The following is a 12,379-nucleotide window of genomic DNA, read 5'->3' on the forward strand; positions in this document are numbered from 1 at the left end:
TCATTTACACAGAATGTAAGCAGTTAGATTACATCAAATACAAAGTAAACTGATATGAACTTGCAAGAGAGCAATTTCAATATACAAATTGTATAAAAAAATAATGATGAGAAAAAGGAAAATTGCAAACAGCTATTTAATAGGAAAAGATATATACTTTATATTTACTTGGCTTTTTAGTTTTACTGCGTTGCGCATTTGTAGGCTTTTGGTGTGGTCTTTTCAATATTTTTCACTTTTATTATAATTATTATATATATATATATATTATTATATTTAATATTTGTTTGATTTGAAATAGCTAAAATGTTGTAATCACTATAGTTATAGTCTTAACTAGTCTGCCCTTTTGTAATTTAAGAATCAGGTTTCCAACCAGCCTCATAAAATAATTAATCAGCTGCTATAAACAAGTCAACTTTTTTTTTCCTTCACATTTAAAAACTCATATTTTCCTAGAAATGTGGCATTTGGAACAAAGTCTGGACTATTTAGGCACAATTGTGGGCTCTTTTGAGAGGTATGTAATATTGTCGCCTCAGAGCAACAGTAGGATATCTTAGTGTTGCTCTGAGGCGATGATATGTTAGTCTGTTACAAAAAGATTGTAATAGTTCTCAGTAAGAAGCATTCTTTTCATCTATTCACTTAAAAACCTGTATAAGTAAAGTATACTGATTCATAAACATGTAAGAGTGGTAGACTCAGGAATGAGTCATGGGTCCACAACTACACACCAGAAAGGAAGCAGCGGTTGAAGCAGGGGGTGGGAGCTGATGGTTCAATGCCCAAGACAGCAAAGTTGGAAAAATCATTGCCAGCATGTTTGGGTAACAAAAGGGATCCTGTTTATTGATAACGTTGAAAAAGGCAGACGATTACAGGTCAAATATTACTCCAATCTTCTTGAATAGCTGATCGGCAAAATTCACAGCAAGAGGCCTCTCTCTTGAAGCAAAAAGTCATAATTCCTAGCATAACACACCTGCACACAATGATGCATTTACCAAACTTGAAGAAATTTGTTTTGGGGCAGCCCTTTAGAGGGTCATAGATCCAAGAAAATATCTTACCAATCTGAGTTCAATCCACAAATTATGATCATAGGATAATGTGCCATCCAAGTCACTGGTGAGTTGGGTAGGATCAATGTACTTTGATAAAGTTTCAACAGATATCATGCTTGTCTGAAATTAAACAAAATATTAAAAGTTTAAAAATAAACAAAAACATAAATATTGCTTTGTAAATTTTAAAAAATATCTCTACTTAATTATTTTATGATATAAATACAATATGCAAATTTATGTTTCAATCAAAAGGTTTTGTTTTTTTTTCGCTACAAAATCATTTGAATGTAAATTATAAATCATAACCTTTATGATAGAATTTTTTTTAATCTAAACCTACATTTTGAAACTAAGTTGCAGCATAATACTGATTCAAGACATAGATATTGAAGAAAATGATTTACAGTAATGCTCAAAATGCTAAAATTAACTAAAATTATTCTGATTTCTTTTATGAACGATTTATTAACATTAAAAAGAACCTTTAAAGTAATTTCGTTCATTTTTTAGCCCATAGCTATGAAGTTTTGGTTAACTTCTAGAGTTTGGAAAAAAATGAAAGGAAAAAAAAATAGTGAAACAAATGAACTTGAATAATTGAAGAACCAATGAAGTCATTGAAAACTTGAGAGAATAATAATGAATTATTTGTACAATTTGTAAAAAAAAAAACATACTAGTTTTTCAATTGTATCAGCAATTGTAAAATTAAAATAATATATTTACAAACAGAAGAAAAAGAAATGTTTTGAAGAATCCAGTTTTTAACCTTTGAAGATGAGAGTACAAGGAAATTTACAAAGTAGGATTATTTGAGCAGTGTAAAAAAATTTTTATAGCATGAAAAATAATCACAATCCAGTGCAATTAGGAAACTTTATCAACATTTAAGTAAATGATTATGCCAAAGAGAAACAATATGAACTTACATATTTTTTGCCTCAGTAAATAAAAAGGGACAAAAGAGAAAAGTAATCTTTTTGTGCAACTAATAAAATAAAAACATCAAGAAAACAAAAAAGTTAACTTTAATATTTACAAAATTTTCTATAATCTAAAATATTTATTTATTTTCTATTTTTTAATTTACTAATTTGTTAATTTGTTTCTCCAATAACATTAATTTTCATCAAATAACAAATTAGTGCAAAAGAAATTTTGAATGAATATTTTGGGAAAAAACAAAAATACATACTAATATAATATTATTAATGTGAAAGACAAAAATCGAAGAATGTCGACTTTCGGCAATGATTTGGGTATTTCTGATATTTACCGGCTATGGGAAAATGTTGACATTTACTAGAGTTCAGACTTTTATGGTACTTACACAAAAGCATAGCATTCACACACACTTTACAATACTCCAAAAACAAAAAATCTAATAACAGAACTATAGTTCAATTCTCAACAAAACTTACTTCAAATTTGTATTTTGCACTTCCAAGGCTTGTGCGCTGCTTTTGCCAAAAATTTTCTGGTTTAATTATGTAGGCAGTATGAATTTTGATTGGAAAGGTTTCCTAAATTAAAAATATCATTTGTTTAAATAAACATAGTCATTACAAAATGCAATATACATTTTTCATCCTTTACTACTCACTGGTTAAAAATTGTGATCATTTATTTTCTTATTTAATATTTCTTTCAGAAAAAAAAAATTTTCAGGAAAAAATCATGTTGCATACACATAAAGTCCACATTAAATGCCCAATTCAAGAAAATTTCAAGATCATCATTTAGGCTCAAAATATCTCCAAATGTCGCCACTTTTGACAACACTTGCTAGTGCTTCTCATATTAGATGAGAAAAATTTGTCTATAAAAATGATACCTTAGTGATATCTCAACAAGCCTACACAATCTAACGTTAACTGCTTAAATAAGGAAAACAACTTATAAAGAGATTCAGTAAGTAAGGTAATTTTGAATGAAAATTAATGGAATAAATGCAAAATTTAGCATAATTACAACAAAATACATACATAAAAATGTATTTTTAAAAAAAAACATCTATTTACAAAATTATAACAATAACATAAGTAAAAAACAATTTCATCTAAAACTGAAATAGACACTTTGCCAATACTGATAAAAGTTAGTACGAAATTGCATGAATATTTCTTTTGCGTAATATGATAATAGCTAAGTTTAAATAAATTCTTTTAACTCAACCTGTTCAAAACTAAATCTTTATTTTCTTGAAAAAAAAAAAAAAAACAGTAGTAAATTATGTTGAAGAAGTGAAAGTAATTTCCTGAAGAAAGGTTATGGCATTTATGTGGATAAAAGTTAAAGGCTGCACATCCAAAAATTAATTTGGATGTGCAGCCTCACTGTCCACGTGGAGCTTATGACCAAATTCATTTTTATAGACCCAATTTTAGTCCAATACTTTTACTAAGCAATGAAGAAATTGAGACTGTCATATTCTGATATTATATACTATCTAAATGTTAATTAAAGCTTTAATTACGAGAGGACTGTTCCAAAATTGGAGGAAATTCTCTTTTTGAGAATTTTAGGCATAGTTGATTGCGACTAAATTGGAAAATTAAGAAAAAAAATGTGAGGAAGTAAAAATTTAAAAATTAGTATTTTATTTATACAGAATAAAACTAACAATTAATAAAAATCGTATTTGCAAAAAAAAAATAAATAAATAAACACATTTCAAGGCTAAACTCAATTCAATAATTGAATTGAGTTTACCATAATGTTCTTGGGACTGACTAATATTGGTGAGACTGACCATAATGTTCTTGGTATACGTTTGGAGATCATAAATTTGAAATGACTTTTCAGACTGAGCGTGCAGCTGTTTTGCTATACTGAAAGGCTATATTAGTACAAAGAACCATTGAGCTGTAATATTAAGAGAAAGGTGAACTTGGTGTACCATTTGCCATAGCGAGTATGGCAAAAGAAACCTCTTTTTCACATTTAAACTAGTTTTATTCTGTCAAACCCTTTGCCATGCAATATTCAAGTCCTTAATCTGCCCAATTCACTGTGGCAAAAGAAGCGTTCTATTCCCCTTGAACAATATGTTTTATTGTGAGAAATGTTTTGCCATACTCGCTTGAAATCAAGACCTCAAACTTTATTGTTGAAGAATTGGAAGTTCTCTCCTCTTAGCATTACAGCTCAATGCCAAGAACAGGCTTAGTAGGTGAGGATTGTAGTCTCTTCTGAAATGGGAGACCCTGGTTCATTTTGCCCTAATTGCAATGCATATTTTAATTAAATTATTTTTTCTATGAAGGACACATTTTTGTTTTGTTCTAACTGTAATATATCTTTTTGTTCAATTTTCTTTTCTTGGGGGTATAGGTTATAAAATATCTAATTGCTTAAAATTTATAATCATAGCTTGAACAAAAGAACAATATCACACTAAAAATATTTTTAAAAAAGAAATAACATTTATGTTACTGAAGAATTTTTATAATAAATAACTCACTTGTAAAACTTTTAAAATTGGTTTAACAGTATTCCATGTTGTACCTCTCATGTCAATAACAACAGAAAACCCCAAATCAGCTGCTTCTTCACTAAAATTATTTAAAGAAATTGTTTTCAAGTAAACATATCAAACACTAAAAGTCATGCAAAGTTATCAGTTTTTTTTTTTTTTTTTAATTCTACATTTACAACAGCTCAGCGTTGGCAAGTTATTGACGCTAGAACCCCTTTAGGGCACAGGCCAACCTATCTGACATTTCGGTTACAAGACAGCTTTGGATTCAGCCTTGCTCCAAGTATTTAGAAACATGTTATTATAGTCGCTGGTTGGAATGCCGTAAAGTAATTGATGATAAGTTGAGTAAAAACGTACCTTCAGGTAAATTTAGAAGAAACATTTTTTCTCAAATAGATTTGATGCAGTTTGTATTGCTCCAACTACAATGCAGTCCATATGCGATAATTTAGACACATGTTGCCCCAGAACATTGATCTGAGCAATAAATGAGGTAAGCTCCATGGACTCTAACAGTGGGCAAGTAGGGCAGTAGCCCAAGGCACCATGTAGTTGAGTTTTACTCTACAACAATTTAGATTTTTTTCACATTACCCTTTTTCAAACATTACATTTACAAACTAACATAAAATAAACATCAGTAAAGGATTTGTTTCTTGTCTTTTATCATACAATATCTATCGTTTTTAGATCGCAAGTTTAATAAATACAAATACAAATACAAATACAAAAATGACGACCAGCAACAGGCTCTGGGCCCAGCTAGACTGGTCCTAGTCAATTTACAATCTCCAGTGAAGATCAATGGTCCTCTTAAAACTATTTACTTCCTTGCTCATTACCACCTCTTCCGGTAAGCTGTTCCAAGGTTCCAATACCCTGCTAAAATAATAATTTTCCCTAATATCCATGTTAGCCTCAGATTTAAATAGCTTAAAACAATGACCCCTTGTTCTGTTTTCAGTGCTTAACTTCAGCCCCGTAACATCTTTCATTTTAATAAATTTAAACAACTGAATCATGTCCCCTCGGTCTCTTCTTTACTCAAGACTGTACATTTTTAGCCTTCTAAACCTGGAATCATAGTCTAAATGAGAAAGTCCATTTATACGCCTTGTAGCCCGCCTTTGAACCCTTTCCAATACATTAATATCTTTCTTAAATAAATACAAGAATATTCCTATTTTGCAGGCTGAAGTTATAATCAACGTCATTTCTAGGGGAGGGGGAGAGAATCTTCACCTCGGGCACCTTCATTGCTAAGGATGATCCTGATCTCTAGACATTAGTATGAAAGCACAAATTTCTGCCAAACTTTAATTTTCACGATTTTTGCGAGCCCATTTTAATCACAAACGTTTGAGCCTTGCGAAATATTTCAACTTTGTGTATATAATCAACTTTCGGCTCTGTTCTTATAAAATTCCTGAAATTTTCAGCTCAGAAAATCATTGATATCTTAATTTTTGTGAAAATTACGGCTCACTAAAATAAGTTTTTTTCTCAGCATGTCAACAACATTTACAGAGTTACCCTTTACAACATGAGTTGAACCACAAAAATCTTACTGCATTTCAAAATGGAACACTAAATACTAGGGAACATTTAGTTGGAAATCGAGTACCATCTTAAAGAATTGCAAATGCTAAGATGGGGGATAGATATTTTCTTCCTAATAATTCAAAATTCGGTTAAAAAAATTTTTTACTTAAAATATTTTGATGGACCAATTTAATTTCATTATTTTTGATAAAGGAATGTAACTGCATTCCTTTATCAAATTTATCGTGAATTAATTAAAATGTCAGTCGAAAAATGAGACTTCAAACAATTTCCGAAAACACACACACAAAAAAAAGATACAGTGATAAAAAATACATATATATCAGCCAAACTGAGTTGCGCCCAAAAACCCTTTGAAAGTTACAACAGTAGTGTGCTGCCGTGCTAAGCGCAAAAGAGTAGCTAAGTTCAAAATGAAATTCATGTATTTGATTCAGATGCAACTTTTTCAGAATTTTTTTAAAAATATTTCCCATTGACAAATGGCCGTAAAACATGTATTTAGATAAAATATATGACAAAGAATCATCTAATGACCATAACTCAATTTTGTTTAAAGTTGCAGATATGACTTTCGTGCTTAGCACGGCACACACACACACAGTATGACTAATTTTAATGAAGTCATAAAAAGCCCAAAAACTTCTTCAACAGTTTGTGATCTTAAAAATCGTATAATAGTAGCATAGTAGCATTTCTAACTTTTGAATCTCAGCTAGTAGAATCTTACCATGGTGTTGTTGCTAGGTATAGCAAAAGTTTCCTGAGGTCCTCTGTTTTCAAACGCTCAGGTCGGGTGCGAGCAGGAAAGGATAAAATTGGACATCCTCTGCGGTCCCTACCACCTAAAATTTTTTATGAGAAGCAATTATAGAATTATTCACAAAATTTAAAACATAAATCCTTCTTTTATTTGTTGGAATGATAAAAGAAAACTTACGTTGAATTAGTGAAACAAAACTAAACAAATACATTGTTATACATTCATAGACATGCAAACATAGCAGATGACTAGATCCTGTGTTATGTGCACTAAAAAATCATGAAAATATACACACATATATGCACAAAAAACAGCTAAAATATACACAAAAACTAAAAAATATAAACTAAAAACATTTTATCACATGTCAAGAAAGTTGTCCTATTTGAATTAAAAAAAAGCTTCTAATATTTTTCTTCTTGTTACTACGCTGATACCTACATATTAAAGCAAATATTTACACATAAAGTAGTATGCACATTAATTACTTTAATATATGCCAAAAATAAATTCTCATGCCAAGTGTTTTCATGCACATGTTTTGTTTCACTCATTGTAAGTTGTCACATCTGAATAAAAAATGGCTTCTCTATTTTTATTTAAGGAGTTAAATGTATATTAAAGCAAATATTTACGCAGAAAGTGGTATGCCACATTAATTACTTTAACTACAATGAATCACATTAAGGATTTTGTTTATCAAAAATTGTATTTTTTCATTTAAAATCATTTTTAAAGATTAAGATCTTTTCAATGTCTACAGAATCTCTTCAAAGTAAAGAAAAAATATTGTAAAAAATGCAGTAACATGCATTTATTTTTAAAATTGCTGTTTCAGATATTAAATTCAATGACTTTTTAAGGATTCTTATTTTAGAATTATTGGTTTTGCAGGAAAAGATTTCAGTTTCAGATTTTAAAGTAGAATATCCTCTATAACTATATTTCAACTTAGAAACATAATCAGTACTCTTTTATGTTTAAACAGGCATAAAAGTTTGATTAATCATTCATCAATTAGAGATTAGAGGGCTATTTAAGAATGGTGCTAACTTTGATATTTAAAATATTTTATTTCCAAAATGCATTAGTGCATCAAAGCAGCTATTAAACTTGAAATAACTCGAGATATAAAAGAAAAAACATATGATGTAATCTAAAATTACACATAGTTTTTTAATAAATTGATGCCAAACGTATTTTTTTCCACATCATATTTGTCTGGAAAACCTCACTCCAGGCAATAACTATATTTTCCCCTAAAGCCGTTACACAAAGGTACTCAAAAGACATTTGGCAATCGTGGTTTGGACCTGCTCTTGGGTCACTGCACATCCCTGAAAACTACAAAACTATTGAAATTTAAGTATCCTGTACATAACACTGAACACTTTGAAATGACCCAAATTAAGTTCAAAACAAGTGGCACTTCAGACAAAACTCAAAAAAAAGGTTGGTCAAATGACCAACCTTTTTCAGCAACAAAACAAAAAATGCCCATATGGAACCACTATGACATAATCAGAAGTAATGTTATACTGGTCAATAATACCCATGCATTAGCTGAAAATTTTCACCCATTTTGTTTTTCTCCATTTTTTTGTCTTTATTAATGCACTAGTATAAATAAAAGAATGTGACACAGTTCAAACCAAATTTCTTACCAGATACTATAGCAACTTTTTCATGCAGTAGGGGAAGGATATCAGCAGCTCTAATTTCTGGTGTTTGATGACCTAAAACGAAAATCTTAATATAAAAACTTAAGCACAAAGTCAAAAAAAAAAAAAAAAAAAAAAGCAGTAATGTTTCAAAAGAAGAATATCTACATGGGATGATTCAACAAAGTTAAAGTCTTATTGAATCAAACTAATTATCCACATAACTTGAAAACCATTCATAATGTCAAAAAATGAAGGTTAGATGCTGGAACGGAAATTAAAAGTTGAATAAAATGAGTACTCAAGTACTCATGTAAAATGATTAAATAGCAAAATTGGAATTTTAAGGCTTAATCTGTTACGTTAATTAATTTTAAAACAAGAACTAATCAAAAAGCAGGAAGAAAATTTTGGTCAGAATGGGAGCTCCCACTTTATTTTTTCCCCTAGCATGAATCATGGTTTTTATTTTTGAAGCAAGATGTAGCAAGGAGCTGAGTTTGGTACACTTTGGCATCCCCCCCCCCCCCTAAGCATTTGTTAAAAATGCTAAAATACAAGGTTTGTAATTATTTTTCTAAATTGTTGAAGATTTGGAAATGAAATTGATTTTTTCAAGTACTTATCACTTTTTAGGAAGAAATCATGCAATTTTCTGGGAGTTGGAGGGGGGGGGGTCTAAGCTATAATTAGTTTAGCTTATAGGTAAATCCAACACTGGATGAGAATCAATTTCTCACCTGAAAAATTCAGCATACAGGGGTGCCCCCCTCCCCAAGGACAAGAGTGCACCCCTTTTCCTCTAAATATTGCACCCCCCCCCCCAAAAAAAAAAGCAAGAGCCCCCTGAAAAGTGAAAAATACCCCTAAAAATAATCCACCACCTTAAAAATTTCATTGGCGCAGTCTGCGCCATGACCACCACCTTGGTGGGCACCCGAGCAGCATAAAAACTCAATACAGTGAAACTTCTATGAGCAACCACCTCTACATATAGCGACCACCTTCTTTAATGACCAATTTTTTACTGCATATCTACTTAATGATAAAAACCCTTTGGAGGAGAGCATCAAAACCTCTCCTTATGACCAGAAGAATGGAAAACTCAGCACCAAAAAAAGAAGGAATTTTTGGTAAGAGAAAACCAAAAGAAATATAACGAAAGAAAAGCAATAAAACGTAAATACGATTTAAGAAAAAAGTCATAAAATAAAAAGTGAAAAGCTAGATTAAAATAGCCCGCAAGCTGTAAAACATTTAAAAAAAACCTTCATATGAAAATGTTGAATAATCCGTCAAATAAAGAAACTAATAGAATTTATTGCGAAGTTGTAAAATACTCGAAAACAATATAATTTAAAATTAATATAGTATTTTACTATACAAGAAGTTTTCTATGCAACAGAGAGGATACAAATATTGCAATAAAATTTAAACTGCCCAATTCTCGCAAAACGAACATAGAATCTAAATGATCAGAAAATAAGCTGACTTAAAATTAGGCTTGCCATTAGTTCCTTAAAAACACAAAACAGGGTTGTTTCAATCGAACATTTTCTGACTTGAAGTTCTTAATTCTAAAAATACAGACAAAGTAATAATATCAATGCAAAAAGACGTGATCATCTCATCAAAAACAATCCTGTTGTAAAAATTTCCCCGCCAAGAAATATGGATAGATCCTTTAAATTGTTTATCCTGTTTGGCGGGAAGCTTTTCAAAGTGAAGTGGTTGCTTGGTGAGCAAAAAGCTTCCCGCCAAACAGGATAAACAATTTAAAGGATCTATCCATATTTTTGAGGAGTTGAAGGTGGGAGGAGGTTCTAATGGATGTAGCTGTGATGAAAAAGGAGAAGAGGGAGGATGATAGTTTGGCAGATACTTGGCGGGAAAACTAGATATCATAACTTTTTAAGGCTGAGGGTTTTGGGGTTTAGGATGAAGGCCTTCTTTTTTGTGCGGAAAAGTTAAAGGTTTCCTTGGCGGAAATTTTTTTACAACAAGGTTGTTTTTGATGAGATTTTATTTTACACGGATGAGTTTTGGTTTTACGTGGATGTGGCAATGCAAACAGATAAAATTTTCTCCTCCTTTGAAATCCAAACTTCTAAAGATCGCAAATTAAACGTAATAAACTGCATTTTGGCGTGCTAATAATCAAGGGGGCCACTGGAGACATTTTATGCAATTTGTTCCAAAGCTCTTTCCAGAAGTAAACTTATTAAGCTCACACAGCTCATAACTCACTGCAAGAAGAGCTTTTAGGAGTGACAAAGGCTTAGTTATCATTAGAATGAAGTAGGTTTTTTTTATCTACGGAACCTAACCCCTATTTTAACACTACTATTAGGTCTCAATTTACGTGGAATTTCCGTGGAACGTAACCCCCACGTAAAACGAGGGTCTACTGTATAAGAAAATAAAGAGTGATTTGAGGATGCATTTACTATTTTGAAGACTTTAGTTTGAGCTAATTGAGAACATCGGATATATATCAAAATGTCAGATATTTTTGAAATTATTATGATATTTTCGAATCTTGTGCTTTCCACATTTTGAAAACAATATCTTGTAAATGTTGCCCTGCATTATCCCTGATTCAGTCGAACTCAGAAGTTTTGATCAACACTTTGGAACATGTCGACAGTTTTTAATTGGCTCTTTCGGCTAGGATGCAGTTCTTCAGGTCCTCCAAAGTTCGTGGATGATCGTTATAAACCCAAGACTTCAGATAAACCCACAGGAAGTAGTCAACGGAGGTTAAATCAGGCGAGCGTGCAGGTTAGTTTAAGTCTCCATTCTGAACGAATGGCTGTTAGAAAAATACGTCTCCACAGTAAAAGTATGAAAAAAGTGATGCTGCCTCGACCAAAGCATAATGGCAACAGAAAGCATGATGTAACAATACTTCCCATTCAAACCTTTCCATTGAGCCTCTCTCCACCACTCTGTGTTCCACTCCACACTTTTTTCACACCAAATTCAAAAAACAAAGTTCCCGTACCCCACCCTGTCTGCTTTTTATGATGAAAATAACTGTGAAATAATGTGTCTCCAAATTTAGCATGTCTGTGTTAACACGCAACTATCAAAATATTTTGTTGTTTCGCTATATAGAAAAAATGAATGGGGCGGGAGAGTGGGGGCACCAAATAAATTTTGTGCCCAGTGTCTTCCAAAATCATAGTTGGGCCCTGACTGTAAGCAGAAGAATCTTCATAAACACCCACTTTTTTAAAGAATGGAGAGTGGTCGCTCCAGAGAAGTTTCACTGTATTCCCATTTCTTATTTTAGGCACATGACTGTTACCTTCATAGACTTTTAGGAGGGAGCTGCACTCTGCTCCATTTGAGTCAATTTTTAGTAAACCCTACCTGCCACCTTTTTTTTTTTTTTTTTTTGGCACCTCTCAATGTGTCCTCCTTGCCCTTTTTCACAGCCTATCCAACCTTAAACACAAACAAAATCCTTTCACTACAGGTAAAAATTCAGCTCATCCAAACTTTGAAAAGAAATTTCTTGGTTTCTCTTATCTTAAAACTTTATTGTTGGAGAAAGTCCCCTTCCTAATTAAATTAAAGTACTTTTATCAGGAAGCATCCTGTCTTTAATTTTTTTCATCTGAGGTTCAAACTATGACATGAACTGAAAAATAAGCCAAAATGCTTGGTTTTTAAACAAGGGCACATTAGGGCATTTTGACAATCGAGGTTTTGACGTGGTTCTACTATTTTGGGCAATTTTCTCTTCATTCTGACAACTTCAAAAATACCAAAAAATATTGAAAAGTAGTCTGTGCTGACCACAAAATCTGGCGACATAAAAAAATTGCCCATGGGC

At 31.5% G+C, this 12,379-nt stretch overlaps 1 protein-coding gene across 1 annotated transcript in view; it reads right to left on the bottom strand.

The window, feature by feature from the left end:
- LOC129227013 (triple functional domain protein-like) overlaps positions 1–12,379 on the bottom strand; it is a 100,433-nt gene that overhangs the window by 85,897 nt on the left and 2,157 nt on the right. Inside the window, exons 2-6 of the mRNA XM_054861642.1 lie at positions 8,542–8,613; positions 6,845–6,959; positions 4,534–4,624; positions 2,492–2,593; positions 1,074–1,187 (exon numbers count right to left, since the gene is read on the bottom strand). Of these exons, the coding sequence (XP_054717617.1) occupies positions 1,074–1,187; positions 2,492–2,593; positions 4,534–4,624; positions 6,845–6,959; positions 8,542–8,613 (494 nt within the window). The remainder of the gene's footprint in view (positions 1–1,073; positions 1,188–2,491; positions 2,594–4,533; positions 4,625–6,844; positions 6,960–8,541; positions 8,614–12,379) is intronic.

Source organism: Uloborus diversus, chromosome 7, assembly GCF_026930045.1.
Source record: "Uloborus diversus isolate 005 chromosome 7, Udiv.v.3.1, whole genome shotgun sequence".
NCBI classification, from domain to species: Eukaryota; Metazoa; Arthropoda; class Arachnida; order Araneae; family Uloboridae; genus Uloborus; species Uloborus diversus.